This window comes from Typopeltis vanoorti, chromosome 20 (assembly GCF_054136105.1).
Source record: "Typopeltis vanoorti isolate ZY-2024b chromosome 20, IOZ_Tvanoo_1.0, whole genome shotgun sequence".
Lineage (NCBI taxonomy): Eukaryota > Metazoa > Arthropoda > Arachnida > Uropygi > Thelyphonidae > Typopeltis > Typopeltis vanoorti.
The window spans coordinates 88,096,196-88,118,402 of NC_143568.1; the positions used below are offsets into that span (position 1 = coordinate 88,096,196).

The window sequence follows — 22,207 nt, forward strand, 5'->3', positions numbered from 1 at the left end:
CATGAATTCAATATCACACCCTGTACCCCCTGGCCTATAACAGCAACCAACTGTATATTTGGTTGCATTGGTCACTATTTCACCCCAGACCACTTCAAATTAACTATCATTTACATGTCTATCTTCTTGATATACTACTTTCTTTGACTGCAACTCATCGGCTACCATCAACAGTACTCCTTCCCGCCATTCTTTCTTCTCTATCCTCCCTGAAAATACTGTACCCATCACATTCAATTCCGGTAACCACATCTTCTGCTGACAGCCAAGTTTTACTAATGCCTACAACTTTTGGTGAGATTGCTCTGACTAATGCCAAAATTTCTTCTTCTTATTTCGTAAGCTTGCATTAGTATACAAAAATTGAAGATTCTCTTTAGTTCTTGTACTAGCTTTAAAACTGATATACATGTCACTAATTTCAGTAGTCCCAGGCCAATTTTTAAGCTCACTCCGAAGCTTGTTATAATTGCCTAACCTGTAGTTCCATATATACCCCTTCTTAAGAGAGAAATCCACAAATTTTGCAACAAGTCAATACCACATGATCGCTCTCACCAATTGGAGGTTACGAGGACACCTTACTTATTCATATGTCTTCTGAACCAATGACTTCTCTATTGTTCCACCAGCCAAGCATTCCTCACGCATACCACTTTCCATAACCTTAATCATAAAATCACCATATATTGTACCACTCATAACTTCATTTAAGTCCAAACATGCATCACTCATGGCCTCATTTTCTATGCTATTCAGCATGACTCTTCCAGTTTCATTACTCTCCCTCAACGCTCTTTTACTTACCTCCCTCACTCTCACGACATCTCATTTCTGCTAGACATCTTGTGCTTTTATTCTGTTGACTCCCAATCACTCCCATACTATTTATTACTTCATCAATCACCAAAGACTCTTCCCATACTTAATCTTGTTCTAGTTACTTCAGCTAAAGTAATTTCCATAGGCCTAATTTCTCTATTCAACACATTTAACTCAGTTTTAATTTCCAGAACCTCATTACTGAGCACTTCCAATTCCTCTTACAGAAGAAGATGGTCGCTTTCCATTTTCACAAACTCTGCTGAAGTTTTTCCGCTACAGTCCCGACATCTGCTTCCATTCCTAATCGCTCCAGTCTATCCCGACACTTCTCACATACGTTGACATTTTCATTCTCATTTAGCCAAACAGTCCACAGATCCTTCACGTTCTTCGGCGCATACATATAGCAGTTTCCAAAATGCATCCATTGCAAAAAAAATCCAAGGCAGAGCCAGACTTTCGTATAGAAGTCCTCTGAGCCACTGACCTACATCACTTGTTGGACACCATCTTTAGACGTTGAAGTGGTGAAACAAACAGCAATGAAAACAGAATATATACAACAGACTTTCAAACAATAACATTACTGAAGGACACTTGTATCCGACCGAAGCACAACTGCAGCACAATTTGAGACAAAAGGCAACACTATTCTTTAATTTAAAAACATGTTTTCTAGCATAACTCAATACGATCACCACCAAAAAAAGATATAAAGATTCCTTTCGTGACGAGGAGAATCGAACTTAGGTCTTTTCCGATTGAAGGGCACAGTGTACCATCTTTCTTCCAACTGCACTATGGAGGCACTATAAAATATGAGAACATTCCATCGTGCAGGGTTTGAACCAGCGGCCTATGGGTATCTGACACACGTACTTCTACAGTCCACTGCTCTGTCAACTGAGCTACTGATGGATTCAAATACCCCTTCTTAAGAGAAGGGGTATTTGATATACCCCTTTGATTAAGATATACTCCTTCAAATATACCCCTTCTTAAGAGAAAAATCCACAAATTTAGCAACCTCCCAAGTCAATACCACATGATCACACTCACCAATTGGAAGTAACGGGGATACCTTACTTATGCGTACTCTGAACCTATGACCAGAACCAACACTCTCACACCACAAGTCCTTTCAGTTATGTGCTGTTTCAAGTAATTATCTCTTAGAAGGTGTGTGAATTCCATTTCCTTATGCCACCTGATATTTCCTCCTTCCAACTGATATCACCATAATTAAAATCCTCCATAATAATCACTAACCCTGCACTCATTGCACTAATTTTCTGATGCACGAATTCAATATCACCCCCTATACCCCCCTGGCTTATAGCAGCACCCAACTTTACATTTGGTTGTGTTGGAAACTATTTCACACCAGACTGCCTCAAATGAATGATAATTCATTTGAGGCGTTCAAATGAACGATAACGCAAATGAATTATCAAAAGGATGGATGTACTACTTTCTTTGGCTGCAGCTCATCAGCTATCATCAACAGTACTCCTCCCCTCATTCTATCTTAGAGAAGTAGAACAAGGCATTTTCAGATCCTCCCTGAAAATGCAGTACCCATCACATTCAATTCCAGTAACCACATCTGCTGACAGCCAAGTTTTACTAATGCCTACAACTTCTGGTGAGATTGCACTGACTGATGCCAAAAATTCTTTCCTGTTATTTTGAATGCTTCTTGCATTAGTATACAAAAATTTTAAGATTCCCTTTAGTTCTTGTATTAGGTTTACTGATATACTGATATACATTCTACTAATTTCAGTAGTCACATGCCGATTTTTATCCACTCTATTCTTCAAATTATTCCAGGAAAATGGATTAGCAGATATACATTCACTGAATAAGTTTCTTCCTCTTACACTCAACCTTTTGAATTTTAGTTTCCCTTCCCAATTACTTTTATTTGTTCAGAAAACAGTAACCTCTTCAAATGCTTATGATCTTTTATATTCAGATGCAACCAATCTTTTGCATGTGTTTTGCCTGCGAGCTAGATCGCAACACTATAGGCACGATTTTTTTTTCTCAGTTGGTACATCTTTCATAAGCATCCATGTGAATTGTAAGTCATTCTATCAAGTAGTTTGTTTTATACAGCTCTCTGAAGCAAAAGTATTGTCTGTATCCCTTGAAATAGATAAAATCGAGTATCATGCCTTTACAAAATTCTTTGTAAAAGAAGGTTTAATGCCTAAAAAAATTATTCGAAGTTCATAAAAGTTTATGGGTACTCTTCTCTTTCATTTTTGACAATTAAGAAATGGGCTGCCGAGTTTAAATGTGGCTATACCAGCCGTGAAGGATGTCCAAAAAGTGTAACAACACCAGAAATCATTGATCCAGTGTACGATATGGTATTGGATGACCGGCGAGTCAAAGTGCGTGAAATTGCTGAGACTAGAGGCATTTCAAAAGAACATGTAGGATATTTTTTGCGCAAGAATTGCAAATGAAAAAGCTTTGCGCTAGATGGGTGCTGTGCTTGCTCACACCAGATTGAAACCACACTCGCATGAAAATCTCTGAACAGCGCTTGGAGTGTTTTACCAAGAATAAAACTGAATTGTGCTGCTTCGATTTATTACTATGGATGAGACTTGGATTCACCATTGCACACTAGAATCCAAACAGCAGTCAAAACAGTGGACAGAAGCCGTTTGTTCAGTGCCCAAAAAGACAAAGTCGGTTCCATCAGCAGGAAAAGTCATGGCATCAATGTTTTGGGATGCTAAAGGCATTTTGTTTATTAATTATCTCAAGAAGGGTAAAACGATAACTGGGGAATATTATTCCAATCTTCTAACAAGACTAGATGAAAAAATTCATGAGAAAAGACCCAGTTTGCAGAAGAAAACAATCATCTTTCATGAGGGCATTGCTCCTGCCCACAAATGTGCTTTGGCAATCGGAAAATTAAGGAATCTTTACTATGAATTGTTGGAACATCCACCCTGTTTCTCAGATTTGGTTCCCTCTGACTTCTATCTCTTCCCCGAACTAAAACTCTTCCCCTCTGATCAGCTGTTTTCTTCGAATCAAGAGCTGTTGAGGGGTATTTTGCAGATCTTACTGAGAAACACTACAAGGATGGAATAATGGTGTGGGAGCATTGCTGGAATAAATGTATTAGTCTTAATGGAGATTATGTTTAAAAATACAAATAATTTTGAAATTATAAATTTGTTTTTTCATTGTTAGGCCGAGAACTTTTCAGACCACTCTTGCATATGTTGTAAGACTAGCCTATTTTGCATTACTGTGGCTCACATCCTTTGGGATTTAGTAATATAATGGTTATTGGAGTACTCATGGTATGTTAGCTTATTTTTTGTTACTTGAGGTAGTTCTTTAGATTTATGGATAGTTATGCTGTCATTGGGATTCTAGGTCATTGATTAGATATTGGACTCATTTCATGAGTTTTGCAGTTTTCTACCTTTTTTCTGTCCAGAAGGGGTCTCAGCTCTTCTGGCTGATTATCTTCATCATGGATGTTTACATGTAGTCATACTGTGTGAGCAGTTTTTGTGATGAACCTCAATCTTTCTTGAGAAACTGTGGAACTGCTTAGTTGATAGTGGCCCTCTGTACTGGTGGGAGGAGAGTTGAAGACTGGCATTATCTGTTTATCCTCATCATCTGAGGTTCAGAAAACTTAAGCTCATCATCCTCTTCTGCTAGTTGTTGGGAGTGGGAAAATTAAGGGGAAAATTAAGTGGGAAAAAAGTAGTGTTCGTGCAAGCTCCTGATAAGATAAGTATTATTTTCAGTTATTGTTGATAAAATTACTTAATATTGCGTAGTTTTGTTTGCCTTGCGTATGTTAGTGTGTCTGTTTGTGTGTTTTTGGTCTGTTATAACTTATAATTTGATAAAACATGTTGCAAATAAGTATGGCACCTGTATGAAGGAAAATGGAGGCCAATAATGATGGTTCGCCATCTTTATCAAAGAACGGTAGTATAAAAGAAATGAGTCAGTGTACTAGCTGTGAAATGTACGCTTTGCGGAGTGTGGTCGGAGTGTGGTTAGAAGATAATAAAGGATTGAATGTGTGTAGAAAATGTAGGGAGAATGAGGAATTGAAATGTATTTCGGATCGTGAGTGTGATATTTTTGTCAAACTTCAGAATGAAGAAAATAGGGATATGACAAGAAATGGCAAGGTTGTACATGAGAATTGTGAGAGGGTGAATATAGAAAGTGTGAATGATAGTATTAATGATTTCTCAGAGAATAAAAAAGATGAGATAGATGCATTGAGTGAGATCACGTTGTTGAATGGTGCGATAGAAAGGGCAAAACAGCAGCTAGAGTGCATAAACAAAAGTCGACTGAATGAACCAACCAATAATAAAAGGTATGACAGGAAAAATAGACGTATGAATGTGAACATCAACAAAATGAAGGATAGAGTGCTGTATGGAGACTCTTTAGTACGAGGTGTGTTAGTAGAGGATTTGACAAAATCGTACCAACCTGGTGCGACCATAAAGGATGTAACTGAGTCTATTAGAGAACAAAAGGAAAGGGTGAAAGAAATGATTGTTGTGGCAGGTACGGATGATTTGAAAGGAGATAAAATGGAAATGATAGAAGACCTGAATGAATTGTTTGAGGTAGCAAAAGAAAAGAGTGAGAGAGTTAGAATGATTAGTCTTTTGCCACGGTATGACAGTGAAATGTTTAAAAGGAGGGATATAATTGCGAATGACTTTATGCATGGGTTATGTATGACGAGTGGTGTGGAATTTGTGGACGTGTGGAGTGAGTTTGATTGGTGAAAATCTGTATAAGATGGATGGCTTGCATTTGAATGGTTATGGTGTAAGAAGCCTTGAGAAAGTGTTGCTGAATGTAGTGGATGTGCCAATTCAGGGAAACTAAATTTGTTAAGGGGGGGGGGGAGTAGATATACAGTCCTTAGGGAGGCAGTTGAATGTAAGAATGAATATAATATGCCAGAGCAAATAAGGACAACAAATCAGAGTGGGATAGTTAATATAAGGCATCAAGGTAGGGTTGGGGCTAATGGGGGTCTTAAATTCATGTACACTAATACTAGGAGTATTAGGAACAAGAAACAAGAAGGAAGAGTTTTTGGCCATGGTTGGCACTTCCAGACCACAGGTTATTGGTATTAGTGAGACATGGCTGACTGTAGATGATATAGCCAGTGGGATTGAATGTGGTGGGTATAGTGTGTTCAGGAATGACAGAGAGAATAAAATGGGGGGAGGAGTATTGTTGATGATAGCTGATGAGCTACAGCCATGGAGAATAGAAGTTGAATTGCAGGATAGAGAAAAGAGCACATTTGAGGCCATTTGGTGTAAGATTGTGGCTAGCAGAACTAAATATACAATTGGGTGCCGCTATCGACCAGGTGATGGAAAAGATGGTGGTGACAGTATGCACAAGCAAATAGAAGAAATGAGTGGAAGGAGGGTGATTATTATGGGAGATTTCAATTATGGTCGCATTGATTGGAGTGAGGAGAGGACACACGGGAGGAAGGAATTGGATTTTATGCGGTTATTAAGGGATAACTATCTGCGACAGCATGTAATGGAAAATACTAGGGGTCAGAGAGTGCTTGACCTAGGAATTACATCTGAGGATTTGGCTGTAACAAATATGACCACATTGTCACCAATCGGTGAGAGTGATCATAGGGTCTTGACTTGGGAGGTGGCTAAAGGTGTGGAATTTTCAATTAAGACAGGGTACATGTGGAATTATCGGGCTGGAAAGTATGACAAGCTTAGGAGTTTGATTGGTTCAGTGCCATGGCATGTACAACTGCAAGGACTAGAAGTTGATAGTGCATGGGAGGTGGTTAAGAAGTGCTTGCATGAAGGAATGGCTGACTGTATACCTAGAGTCCTAATAATAAATCAAGTAGGGGTTAAATGGATGAATAACACCATTAAGCTTGAGCTGCAAAAAAAAGAAACAACTATGGAGGGAATTTAAGGAGAAAGGTGACCGGCAGGCACATGAACGGTATAAAGCGCAGGCCAGAAGGGTGACGAGTGTGGTAAGAAAAGCAAAAAAGGATTACGAAAGAACATTGGCCATGCAGGCTAAAGAGAATCCTAAACAGTTTTTTAGATATGTAGCAAGTAAAAGGAAAAATGTACATGGCAGAATGATTTTAAAGAATGCCGATGGTAGGGAGGTAACTGAATCAGTTGAGATAGTTGAGTTACTGAGTGAGCACTTTGCAAGAATATATCATCCAGGTGGTGACATTGCAGAAACGAATAAACCAATAGATTATACGGGAATTGTGGTGAATGAAGTGGAGGCGAGTAGTCTATTGCATAACCTCAATGTCAATACATCTGTGGGATTGGATGGTATACCAGCTCGTGTTGTACGAGAAGCTAAAGAATTGTCAGTACCCTTGACCGTTTTGTTTAATTTGAGTCTCGTGTCTGGGTTAGTCCCGAGCAGGTGGAAAGAGGGGAAAATAGTTCCACTGCATAAAGGTGGTTCCAAGACTGATGTTGTAAATTACCGACCGATTAGCATATCAGGAATCATTGTCAAGGTCTTAGAGAAATTAGTCAAGAAAAGAAAACAGGATTGGATAGATGAAAATGGGATATTGTATGGGGGACAACATGGTTTTGTGAAGGGTAGATCATGCCTCAGTAACTTGCTCATGTTTTATAACACAGTGACAGCTGAACTGGATAGGGGTAATGGGTTTACAGTGATACTACTGGACCTTGCCAAGGCCTTTGATAGGATACCACATGGAACCCTAATCAGTAAACTGGAGTAGATGGGGATAGATATAGGGTTGGTGAGATGGATAGGAGGGTGGTTGAAGGAGAGATACCAGAGAGTGGTTTATTCAGGAGTGGAGTCTAAAAGATCTTTTGACTAGTGGAGTGCCGCAGGGCTCTGTTCTTGGACCACTGCTTTTCAATTTGTTCATCAATAATATTGGAAAGGATTTGAGAGGATGTGTTCACTTGTTTGCTGATGATGTAAAGTTGGGCAGAGCAATTGTGAGTGCACAGGATGTCAAAATTTTACAGGATGATTTGGATGGTTTGGAGGACTGGGCTAGGAAAAATGGATGTCAGTTTAATGTAATGTGGCAAAGTGTAAGGTTATGCACTTTGGGGTGAAAAGAATAGCAGCAGTATATCGCATTGGTGGAACCATACTCCAGGAGATTGATGAGGCCAGGGATTTGGGAGTGTTGGTGGATAGGGAGTTGAAGTTTAGGGGGCACATTGCAAAAGTGACTAAAACATCTCACCAAATCACTTGGCTTCTGAAAAATACTTTAACATGCAGAGACAAACAAGTTGTTGTTCCTCTGTATTGAGCCTTGATAAGACCCTATCTGGACTTCTGTGCCCAGTTATAGGCACCAGGGTTTCTTCGTGATGGGGAGGAAGTGGAGAGGGTCCAGAGACGAGCGACCAAGATGATAGCAGGTCTGTGGAATGAACCTTATGAGAATAGGTTGAGGATTTGTGGGTTGCAGAAACTGGACGATAGGCAAAGGAGGGGGTGATATGATTGAGACATTCAAATTACTGAAGGGTTTTTATAAGATTGATCCAGAAGATATTTTTGAAAATATGACTGGTGGTGGGAGGACTACGTGCCATGCATGGAAGCTGGGCAAGAGCGTGGTTGACAAGGGTGTTAGAGCTAGGTTTTTTACTTGGAGAGTTGTGAATGAGTGGAATAAGCTTCCAGAGTCTGTTGTGGGTGCTACGACCGTGAATGAGTTCAAGGCAAGGTATGATAGATACTGTGTGAATGTTGAATAGTTGTTCTTGACATGATGTTAGGGCCTCCCTCGATGAGTCTGTCGACTCCTTGGAGTTTCCCGAAACAACAACAACAATAATAATAATAATAATAAAATGAAATCTGCACAACAGAAACATTGAATACAATATTTCTGTTGTGCAGAAAGAAAGAATATGAGATGCATTTTATTTTGGCTGCTTAGATAATTGTTTTCTGCCATTAGTTGCAATTTTCATTTTTTTGTGCTTTTTGTGGAATATGTAGAATAGTGTATGTTTCATGGTTTTACCTCATTTCCTTCATGGTGATTATCATAACATTTCATCACAACCTTGTATATAGGTAATTTATTTTATTTATGTATTTTTTATATCACTCTCAATACACAGATGGATATTTAGATATGGATGATATATTTTATTTTACTTATATATTTTTTATGTCATTCACTCCCCAAAAGGTTTCTAACTTATCTTGCTTTGTTGTGAATGCATTAAAAAGTAAGTAGTCTGGAAACAATGCTCTTGTAATCAAACATGGAACTATTTCAAGCTGCTTCAAGGCTACGGTAAGCAAGATAATGGTCTCACACAAGGTAGCACTGATATTTTTTCTCTCTCTGTGATTCAGATACTGTTGAGCATCTGCATTTCTGAATATCTCTCCATTCTAAAGACCTTTGACTTTTACATTATGTACATTGTCAAAACAACACTGTCTATTCTTACTATGTTGAGCAGCTCTGAAGAAGCAGGAAGTGTTCATCCCTTCTCAAATCTGCTCACAACATTGAGCATTGATTAATTACGGTTTTTTTTTTTTTTTCAGTATTGATTTTTAGATATTTTATAAATATAATTTTATTGATCATATGAATTAATAGAGATGTATTATGTTTTTTAATAGATATAGTGCTTCCATGAAGGAAGATATCCAACTTTGGGTAAATTATTTGACAATAACAACTGATGTTTTGGAACAATGGCTAATTGTTCAAAATTTATGGGTCTATCTAGAAGCAGTTTTTGTAGGAGGTGATATAGCAAAACAGTTACCAGAGGTGTGTTTACAGTTTTTTTTTGGAATTATTTAGTATTTTAACAATTGTGATGTGAACTAGCTCTGTAGTTTCATTAAGCAATCTCAAAATTAGGTATCATTGACTTGATTTTATTTTATGTCACAGTAATTAACATGATAACTACAGCAGTATATGCTAGGAAGAGGAAATGCATGTAGTAATAAGAGGATGGAATTTCTGGAATTCTTGAGGGAAAAATGTCTTAACCAACATGTAATAAAGGGAACAAGAGGTTCAAGAGTTTCGGATTTCATCATAGCATCAGAAGAGCTGATAATAAGTGAGATGACATCTCTCCCACCAATTGGAGAGAGTGACCATGTGGTTTTGACTTGCAGGTGTATCAAAGGAAACGGAACATATGTGGAATTATAAGGCAAGTGATTATAATAGTCTTAGCTATCAACTAGGGGCATTTCCATGGAGGGCAGAATTGGAAGGCAAGGATATCATTAGTGCTTGGGAAATTGTGAAAGGATATTTGTTAGCAGCAATAGTAAACTGTATTCCACAAGTGAAGAAGCGGACACAATTTGGTGTAAAGCGATGACAAACAATATCAAACAGGAACTGCAGGTGAAAAGGAGAATATGGAAGAGATATAAGGAGAGAGGTGGAGGGTAGATACACAAAGAATATGAGACGCAGGCCAGGAGTGTGACCAGTATGGTGAGGAAGGCAAAACTGGAACATGAGAAGAGATTGGCACTAAGATTCAAAGAAAATCCTAGGGAATTTTTTAGCTATGTGGTCAGTAGGAGGAGAAATGATTGTGGAAGAATGACATTGCAGGATAAAAATGGAAATAAAGTGACCGATGCAGAGGACATAGTGGAGTTGTTCAATGAGCACTTTATTGGAGTATTTCATCCTGGAGAATAAGGTTTTAATACGAAGTGCAGGTTCAGGGTTTAGAGGTGCAAGAGGAGTATGTTCCAAATATTGAGTATTCTGGATACCAACAAAGCTTTGGGACTGGATGGTATTTCACCATGGGTTTGAGAGAATGTGTTAAAGAACTGACAGCTTTGTTGACCTGGCTCTTCAATAATAGTCTGGCTGTGGGAAAGGTACCCAAGGAATGGAAGGAAGGTAAGACAGTATTGCTGCACAAGGGTGGTCGCAGACTTGAAGTGTTCTAATTATAGGCCAGTTTGTGTGTCATCAGCAGTTGTTAAGGTCTTGGAGAAATTAGTGAGGAACTATATATAGCATTGGGCAGATGAGGTAATGTTATTTGTGAGAATCAACATGGATTTGTTAAGGAGCACTCTTGCTTTAATAATATGATTGTGAGACTGGACATTTTTATTGTGACATTATTGTGATTTATTGTCGGCATAGCACCAACTCGACGAACAGTGGTGGCCATGTTGTCCGGCGATTTGAATTTGCAAGATATTATTTAGTGCAGTGTATGCATCGAGAAAATTAAAGAATATGTGGAAGGAAATTGAAACAGGAGAGAGAGAGAGAGAGTATGCATTAAGCATTTTGAAAGTGAGTGTCTGTTAGGTGACAAAAATGCAGTAAATACTGACTATAAGACAGAAATGATGCTAATAATGTTGGATATGCTGCTGTGAAAATAGAGGAGAATGAAATGGATATCAATAAAGAAATAGCATGCTTACATGTTATCCTTCATAGGACAAAAGCATGAAATTGAAAAACTGTGGAAGTGGCAAGAGTTAAGCACGGTTGAAAAATGTAAGAAGCAGGTGATACGAAAGAATTATAAAGATCACCAAATAAACAAAAAAAAAAAAAAAAAGTTAAAGATAAAATTATTTATGGAGACTCGGTAATCTTAAATATGGTTGTATTAAACTTCCCAAGATTTGAGAAAATCTAATTCCTCCTATCTATCTAATCTAATGTCTCCTGCCCAACACTATTAAGGCTAACCAACAGCATCCATGTGAGACCCTTCATAGGAGTTTAGGCTTTCAGCCTAATCTTTTCCACTTAGTGTTTCTGCAAATTTATGTGTTTTTGCAATTGTATTATTGTTTTTCTGAGGATATCTCAGTGACTGAGATTTTATTTAGGAATAATTAAATGTTATTGTATTATTATTATTATTATCATGTTTATTATCATTCCCATCACGTATACAAGATATTTATACTATATTATACAATTCATTGTAAGTCTTATTCAATACAATTCAAGTTGTACAATATTATACAATACAATTCAATGTACAATATTATACAATACAATTCAAGATGTACAATCCAATGTACAATCTTATACAATACAATTCAAGTTTTGCAATTTAATATACAATCTTATACAATACAATTCAAGTTTTGCAATTTAATATACAATCTTATACAATACAGTTCAAGTATTACTATAATTTCTGTTGGTAATTACACTTATTTTTGGCTATTTATTTTGTTACAGTTAATAAATGTTTCCTTATATATACAAATAGAGTAAAATGCCTTTCAAATAGTTATAAGTTACTGGTTTTAGTGATAAAGTAAGTTAGTTTGTTTATTTATGTGTAACCAAGGGCCATAGTCATACTGGTTACTAGAGAATTAAATTACTTCGAAACAGTCACTGCGAGTCCATGACCGTATCTATGAGGGCTTATCTTACACGGTTTGATTTGATGTACATGTTAATATATTGGTCTCCTAAGTGAATGAACTAGTTAGTATATTGGTATTAATTGGATATGGTATGTGAGTTATAATGATCTCTTATGCTATATGTTTAAAGTAATTGTCAACATTGTTTAGTCCCATGAGGTAGTCTCTCAATCTTTTTCTGAATGTATAAGCTGAAGTTATAGATTTGATTTCATTTGGGAGCTTATTGTAACTGGTTGTCGCTAGGTATTCGAAGAATTTATGAAAAATTTCTCTGTTTGCCTTGGGTACTACCAGCATATTCTTGACGCAGCGTAATCCATAGTCTACATTATATACCAAGAAACTTTCAGCATTCCTTTTTATGTATAATAGACAACCATAGAGATATAGTTTCTGTAATGGTAGAATATTATGAATGACAAACAGATCATTGGTTGAATGTGCAAAGTTAGTAGTGGTTATGGCTCTAATTATTCTGTTTTGTATTCTTATTAATGGAAGCAGATTGTTGTAATAATCTCCACCCCAACAGGTGATGCCATATTGCAGTGAGGAATTTACCCAGGAATAGTATAAGCATCTTAAGAATGCTGCATTTACAAATTTTTTAACATAATATATTCTATTAATTATAAACCTAAACTTATTTGTTAAGAAAGTGATGTGGGAGTTCCACTTCATATTGCTATCAATATGGAGGCCCAAATACTTGATTTATTTTCTTTTTTTGATTAAGCTACGGTTACAGTTTACGATGTCACTACATTTCCTTTCATGCCATTTTATGGTTATATCGTGGTCTAGCTTTTCTGTTAATGTGAAGTACATATATATCGTTTTATCAGTATTAATGTTAAGTCCATTATTGCTAAACCATTTGCTTAGCTTTAACATATCACTATTAATCCGATTTTTTAGATCTTCAAGGGTTGTTTAAGTGTATATTAATGTGGTGTCATTGGCAAAGGATATCAATTTGTCAAAAAAGTTTGTATTTACATAAATCATTAACATAAATTAAAAATAGGATGGTTCCTAGTACAGACCCTTGTGGGACTCTGTATTTTATTATTTTTGTTGCGCTATTGAATGTGCCATAGCTGGTATATTGTTTGCTATTATTCAGATAGGATCTGAACCAGTCATTAGTAATTCCTCCGATGCCATATTTGGTCATTTTCAGTAGCAATAAGTCATGATGAACACAGTTGAATGCCTTAGATATATCAAAAAAAAATGACTGCTGTGTCCATTCCTTTATTAATTCCACTACAAACCGTTTTATGAAACTCCAGTAGCCCTTTTTCTGTGTTGTATCCAGATCTAAACCCATATTGATTAGTTGCATAATAGGATATTGTATTTAGATAGCTATTTAAGCGTTTTTTTATTAGAATTTCAATATCCTTTGAGATTGTGGATAGTGTGGATATTGGTCTGTAATTTTTGATTTCATTTTTGTTACCTCCATTAAATAGCGGTACAACTAAAGTAGTTTTTAAGCTTTCTATAAATTTACCGTGTTCAAAGGATTTATTAATGATATTTGTAAAGAACTGTAATCTGTATTTAATGATAATGTTTAGTTTTTTGACATTTATATTGTCACTTCCCATTTTTTCCCCATTTTTTTAATCTGATTACTACACCCTTTACCTCTTCTTCATTTACTGTGTGTAGATACATGAAATTCTTAATTCATGGAAGGTGACTCACGTACTTTGTCCTTTCTGCAGGGTCGAAATCGCAACTACCATAGTTTATAAAGTGGTTGTTCATTTTGTTAAGTACATAGGTGATGTCATTGCCCTCTGTGAATTCACGTGTTTTGTGCTTTGTGTTACCTATTATCACATTAACCAACCTCCATTCTTTACTTTTATCATTATTACAAGAAAGAAATTTCGACAGAAGAAAATGTTCTTTTGCCTGTTTTATTTTTTCCTGCAAGAGGATTGAATAAGCTAGATAGATTGGCAAATGAATGGGATGTTGGTTTAATGCAGCAAAATGTAAGGTCTTGAGGTTCGAGAAACATCGATGGGATGCTGCATACTCTGTGGGAGGAGTTATACTGGAGGAAGTAGGGGAGACAAGAGATCTGGGGTTGATGATTGATAGAAACCTGAAGTTTAGGGGACATATTGCAAAGGTGGTGAAGGTAACAGAGGATTGCTGCAATTATGAGAAGGACACTGATCTGCAGAGATAAGAGGGTTATCATTCCGTTGTATAAGTCTCTGATCAGACCACACTTGGACTATTGTTCTCAGATTTGGTCCCCAGGATTTGAAGGGGATAAATTAACTGTGGAAAGGATACAAAGACAGATGACAAAGATGGTTTCAGGACCGTATAAGGATGGTTATGAGGATCAGCTAAGGGAATGTGGACTGCAGAGTTTGGCGAATAAAAGAAGGAGAGGTGATATGATTGATACTTTTAAACTGTTGAGAGGTGGTTACAGGGTTGACACTGGGGAGTTCTTTCACTTGGTTGAACAGTGGGAAGGAGTGATGACAAGAGGCCATCCCTGGAAGTTACGAAAGGAAACTGTGAGCAAGAGGGTGAGGAGCGGTTTCTATGCATGGAGGGTGGTTGAACCATGGAATGCATTGCCTGATGGAGTGGTGAGAGTGAGAATGGTCAATGAGTTTAAGGAGTGGTATGATAGACTTTGTGTTTCTTAGGGGGGACCTCCCCCTCGATGAGTCTTGACAGACTTTATGTTCCTAGGAAGGACCTCCCACGATGAGTCTTTTGACTCCATGGAGGCCTGAATAATAATAATAATAATAATAATTACGTGTTTAGTGAAATTTTTGTAGTCATGTTCAAAACATTAAATTGTAGGGATTTTTCCTATGCTTATGATAGAGCTTCTCTTTTGTCCTTATCATATTTTTTAGTTCATCTGTTATCCAGTGTGTGTGTGAACATCCATTTTTATAGTAACTCTTTTGTGATATTGTGATTTGCTGTCTGCATATTTAATCATTTTGATAAATTCCTCATATAGCTGATTTATGTCTAATATGTCGGTTTGGGGCAGTTGATAATATTTTATGTAGTTCTCAAATTTATTATAATTGGTGCCTATTTTGAATTTTTTATGACTATATGCACAGCTCGTGTCAATGCTATTAGGTAAGGTCGTTTCAGTAGTATCAAATAGTGACCTGTGATTTTGCTAAAGTAGATTGCAGAGGATACTTCATAGGCCATTCTGTTTTTTATGAATATGTGATCAATGCGACTTGCTGAGTTGTTCGCTTCTCTCGTATTGCCATCAATGTAAGCAAGAAACCCATGAGTAGATAATATATATTTTTATATTCTTCAGTTTTATTATTACTCTTATAAAGGTCCAAATTTATATCCCCCACCAGTATGACATTGTTGTGTTTTAAGGTTTTTAGGACATTATTTAGCTCTGATAGAAAGATATCAGCTGGGCCAACGTGTGCGTGGTATATGGCAAATATAAGTATATTCATTGCTGTGTCGTAAATCATTACAGTTTCAGTACTTTGCATTTTTAATTCCAGTCTATGAAATTTATAAATATTTTTTCTAACATATAGAATTAATTCACCTGAACTACTATAGCCATGACAATCATAATACGTGCCGTAATCTGCGAGAGAATAATGATCAACCTCAATTTATTTGATCCATATTTCATTTAAGACTAGTACATCTATATATGATTGGATTTCTGTGAAAAGTAACATTAAATTATCAAAATTTGACCTTATCGACTTTATATTGACATGATATATTTTGAAATTCTTGGATGAATTTGTAGTAGTGGCAAAAAAATTTTTTTATTGAGGTTAGATTATATAGTTTTTTACAGTTTACAGTTGCATCACAATCTAAGTTATTCATGTGGAATCTTAAATCCATTTAAGTCTTTATTAAAGTTCCAGTTATTCATAGGTAACATTTAGATTTGCTGCCTCCTTTGACAGAGTTTGTCGAGGTCGTCCGGTGTTTTTATCCGTATAACTTTTGTGTTGTCGTTCTTTCTCATGAATAGTTTACATCTCTTACCCATACATATTTGAATGCACCACTTGCTCTCTTTTGTTTTGCTTCATAAAGGAGTTGCTTATTGAGTTTGGTCAAGTGTTCGTTTATGTAGACGGGCACCTGTTTTAACTGTTCATCAAATTGTTGAGCTGTAATCTTGAGTTTTCTTGCCTCCATCATCCATTTATTTTTAGTATTCTTGCTTTCTAGTTGGATAATAACTGGCTTGATATCTGTTTTTCTGCTGGTGGGTACTCTCCGGGCAAGATGTCTTCCCTTTATACTCCAAGTAGATTCACCAGTTTTTCAGTTATAGTATGCAAGTTTTCATTCTGAGCTTCTGGTAGACCATTTAATTCGATATTGTTCAACTTGGAGCACCGCTGAATTTCGTTAATTTCTCATTTCAGTTCATTCATTTGAGCTTTTAGTATTTTATTTTCGTTTGTTAGTTCTGTGTTTTTAGTGCACAGATCCTTAGTTAGTTTTTCACTGCAAGTGGCTTTGTTCTTTAGATCTTGAATGCATGCAAAACTCTATTCCAGCGATGCCTTCAGTTCATTTATTTTTGGCCTTAAATAGTACTTCCATTTCCCTTCTTATCATGGAGTTATCATCTTTAATTTCTACTTTGATGGTGTTTAGGTCTTCTAAAATCTGTTCCCTGAAGTTTCTTAGGAAAACCCTCACGTCAGCTTCTCTGTCGTCTTTGTTTAATGCTTTAGTTAAATCTAAACCGGCTCTGCTTCTTATAGTTTACTTGTAGTTTTAAGGTCGTTTTTGGGAGAAGTATTAATACAATTCTGGCATTTTCATTTTAATTTCTTGTCTTTAGACATTTTATGAAAGTTAGATTCTGTTACACCTATACATGCAGGATGATAATATTTACGAAATTCAAGAGAACATTGCAGTACTTTGTTTTTGTCTATCTTACCTTTCAGCTTTTGCAGTTGGCAACAGACATGACTACAATGTTGACCCTGAACGAGGATTAGTAGGTACTGTTTAGGTCAGGATGGCGGTCATCTCAGCACGTGGCTCGAAGGATTGTATGGCATCAGTGACTATGGTCTTTGTTCTTCTGCTGTAGCTTGACACTCATAGCTTGAATTTTGAAGCACTAGTTTTTACAGGACCCACTGGATCGATTTCAATGATTAATGCATATACTTTTTTGAGATTACTGAGACGATTCATTTGAGCACATTTTAAAGGTGATTATATTAAGGCAATTACTTACATTTAATTCATTTTAAAAGAGGTCACACTACAGGTCATGCCAGTAGAATAACATGTGATCAAAGCATTGTTTCTTTAGCTTACAGTTAATAATGTAACTCAGCTTGTATTGTATATTGATGTATGCATCAGATGATGATCTTGATGTGAAGATCGAAACGTTGGGATATTAAAAAAAAAATTTTGACAGGGTTGTAAATTCCATAAATTTTTAAAACGAATGCTGATCACCGAGTAACTCTAAGAGAAAGGATTACTTCGATTTAAGTTTAGAACAGGAGCAATTCAGCAACAGGTGTTCACTCTGCACCCTCTAGTTTCCTCATGGTTGTTGTGTTGTTTAATTATTTAGATGTGCTGTATTTATTCCATTAAACTCCATAATGAGTTCAAACCAGCATATAAATCTAAATAGTCGATTGGGCTCATTACATGGCCAAATAGTGTTTGAAAGCACTGTCTGAATGTCTTCCAGCATTAACAGACTAAATTAGGATAGCCATTGTAAGCACTTTAATAAGCTCTTAAAGCAAGAGATTAAATAAAAAATAAAATAAGGCCTTTTTGGGGAGTATAGGAATGAGCATTTTCACATGTTATGGAAAGTAGAAGCCAGAGGGATGATAAAAATAGGAAAGAAAGGAAAATTGGTATACAAGAAGAAGTTGAGTGGGATCTAATAGAGGATAGAGATAATGCAAATTCTTTATGAAGCTTTTGCATTATCTTTATCCCCCATTACATCCTGCTTTTGTAAATCTTTTGGAATAAATGGGATTTCAGCACTCATTATGATAATAATGCAAAGTGAATGGTTATAAAATGTGGTAGTCAATGATACACATACCAGCCATTGAATTAGAAACCTTTATGCATGTAAATGTCACTTATGCAATATATATGTGAAATATTTGGTGACATGCATGATCCCATAGTCTAAGCAACTATTTAAGAATTCTGCTGGCCAGTAGTCATTGCAAGTGTTGACCACAATGGAAAAAATGAGTGATCATTCCAATTTCGATAAAGGGCTTATTGTGGGTGCCTGCCTGGCTGGAGCCATGATTTTGAAAGCAGCAGAGCTAACTGGTTTCTCAGGAGGTAAATTATCCTGTATATTTAATCAGTAGAAAAATATCCCACATTGCTCGTCTAAAACTGTGGTATTAAAACAGTCTGACAGAACGACATTGTTGTTGTCTGAGAAGGCTTGTACCACACACACACACAGAACTTCTTGTGTGCAGCAACTGACTGAAGCATTTAATGATCACGGTTCCCAACTCATATCTCACTGAACAGGGAATTGGAGAGGATCACTATTGGGAGCCAATAAAGGAAGTCCAAAATGGTATTAAATAAAAGTTTCTAATTCAATGGCCATAGGATGCAGAGTATACAATTAATGGGATATTTTGAAGAAGTTGGAAAAGATGAAAGATCTCAGAGTAATGATAAAATGACTTGAAGTCTTGTAGGAGAACATCACAAGAGATTATGGCAATGATGAGGACCTTGATATGCAGAAGTAAGGATGCAGAGTATTCAATTAATGGGAAAGTTTGAAGAATTTGGAAAAAATGAAAAATCTCAGAGTGATGTTAAAATGACTTGAAGTCTTGTGTAGGGAGGGGAACACAGTGCTAAAAGTGGGAAAACATCACAATAGATTATGGCAATGAATGATGGGGACCTTGACATGTAGAACTAAAGAGGTTATGTATAAGGCATTGATCAGACTTCATATTATTATTATTAAGAGAGACTTCCAGGGAGGGAGAGACTCATCAAGGTACAGCTTTGCACAGATTTGGTCTCCTGGAACATTCCCTTAAGACATGTGATATGTCATAAAATCTTATTTCCTTATGGGCATCAAATTTATTTATTTCCTCAAATACCTCTTGCTAACTCACATATAAGTCATCCTCTTCTATTTACCCTACACTTAAGTTTCTCTGATTTCAACCTGGTGAAGATGAAACACCCTTAAAAATTGATCACTGAATATCTCAGCAATGTCTTCTGCAGCAGTTACTATTGTACCATTTTCATCTATTAATATCACCTTACTATAAATATTTTTCCTTCTACTTGTATAAGATATGTAAAAACCCTCTAGGGTTTTTCTTTCCATATTTGCTAATTTCTACTCCTACTGCACTTTTGTTGTCCTTCCTCACTGCCACTCCCCAGGTTTGCTCTTTATACTCTTCATGTAACTGATTATTACCATTATTCATCATTTACTGCTTCCAAAGTGCCATTTTCTTCCAGATTTAATGCTTAACCCTTCATTCACACAGTGATTTTGTTATATATTTCTTATGAAACCCCAAGCATTATTTATTTCCCTACCACTCAACTCCTCATTCCATGCTATAGCTCCAAGCAGTCTCCTAAGCTTGTCGTGTTGACCAGCATTGTTCTTCTACTTATGTCATTTCCTCGTAGAAGCCTGCATATGGCTAGCCAGGTGATCACTTCATGATCACTCTCACCAGCTGGAGAAAATTGCAAAACCCCACTCACATTTACATCCTCTGATGAAATGATCAGATCTGAAGTTCTCGATCCTTGCCTACCCTCCTTTTATATGCTGCCTGAGGTAGTTGTCTCTCAAGAATTTAAAAAATTCATTTTCCTTATTCCCAGATGTTATCTCTTCATTCTAATCTATATTGCCATTTTTAAAATCTTCCATATTAATCACCCTTCCTTTGTCTACATTTCTTCATCCCTACCTTCCACATTCCTAGACCTATAGCAACATTCAACTAAATATGTCTTCCTGTCAACCTCCACCTCACAACACACTGCCTCAAAACCATTGCCCCAATTTCCTTGTTTCATGCTGTCATGGTTGGCCGGGTGGTTAGTTTATCCACCCTCCAGCCAAAAGGCTGCAGGTTCCAATCCCGCTGTGGGCATGGATGTTTGTGATTGTCTGTGAAAATACTAGTGGTGGCAGATAGCATTGGTGTAGATGATGGGTAGTTGTTTGATTGAGTGGTGGAGACAGAGAGTTGTAGAGTAGGTGCCCTCCCTCGATGAGTCGTTGGACTCCCTGGAGGTGCCACGTAATAATAATAATATGTCTACCTTATGTGGTCATAATTCTCCTGCTATCATCAGCAGGGTCTAGTGAAACAGATCTAGTTGATGAAGTTATACTATTTACCTCCTGAAGATGTAAATCCTATGATTTATGAAACTTCTCGGGAACTATTATTTCAGTATTTTGTATAACTGAATAATAAAAAATGTGTAATCACCGAAATATATCTTTTGAACCAATTAGCCACAGAAGTCTATGCCTCCAATTACAAACTTAGAGTGAGTGCTTTTGGCATAAAGTTATACAACTAGAGAAACTATGCATTAAACATCTCAACTTCATTAACCGTCTAATTTTCCTCATCCAATGCAGAGATAACGAAGTCATCCCGAAATTCATCAAAATCAAATGTATATTCCATACAAACAAGGCCTCCAGAATTTATCATAAAATGGAACTAGCTTTTCTAAGAGAAAGAATTACAGTCACTAGAGCTGAATTAGCATTAAGTAGTAATAACACTTTTTCTCTTCATAATGAACTGGCCACATCTCTTCCATCTTACCTATGGAACAACATCGGTAGTATTACATTCAACAAAGCAATAGTGATCTCTGAACAGAAGAAACATACATTAATTCATAAGTTCAACTTACTCCTTCAGAAGAAGGAAATACATAGAAAACAACTAGATCATTCAAAAGTAGTTATTAACCTTTCTTTGAGAGTCCTAACAAAAGAGGAGAATAACCTTTTACTTAAAGGTTTTAACTTCACCTTAATCCCACATTTCCTACCAAAAATTGATATTATAGCACAAATAGAAAAAGGAATTAGAAATCTACCGGATAACACGGCAGATCTTATCCGTATAGAAAGTACAGCTTTACTATTAAAAAGCAGATTACCTCATAGGAATCTACCTTACAATGAATACGCTTGCCTTAAAAAGTTAAAGGATGACAAAAATATTGTCATAATAAAAGCGGATAAAGGCAACACAACTGTCGTTTTAAATGCTACAGAATATGATAACAAAATGAAAAGTCTCCTGGAAGATACAAACACCTACAAACCCTTAGACAGAGACCTGACTTGGCATGCACACAAAAAAACAAATGATCTAATAAAAAAAGTGCCCTTCTGGATGGAAGAACTTAAAAAATACTTACAATCAAAACATCCTTTGATACTAAGAATATATAATGTTCCAGAGATCCATAAGACAGATATACCTTTAAGACCAATAGTAGATGGAAGAGATTTACCGACTTCCAACTTGGCAGAATGCCTCACCAACATGATCTCACAACATATAGGAAAAACATCTTCCTTCATAAAAAATAGTAAACATTTCATAGAAAAAGTGAAAGATATACATATTGGTCCAACAGACATCTTAGCAAGTCTAGACATTATCAGTTGTTTACAAACGTCCCAAGACGAGAAATTTTGAATCTCCTAGAAGACCTCTTCCTTCCGGACATCTTAAATCTTTTTAAACATTGTATAAACATTGTATATTAGAGAGGGGAAAAAAATCGGCAT

At 36.4% G+C, this 22,207-nt stretch overlaps 1 protein-coding gene across 1 annotated transcript in view; it reads left to right on the forward strand.

The window, feature by feature from the left end:
• LOC150095635 (dynein axonemal heavy chain 8-like) overlaps nt 1-22,207 on the forward strand; it is a 2,108,518-nt gene that overhangs the window by 616,363 nt on the left and 1,469,948 nt on the right. The window contains exon 28 of the mRNA XM_090409931.1: nt 9,541-9,694. Within this exon, the coding sequence (XP_090266057.1) occupies nt 9,541-9,694 (154 nt within the window). The remainder of the gene's footprint in view (nt 1-9,540; nt 9,695-22,207) is intronic.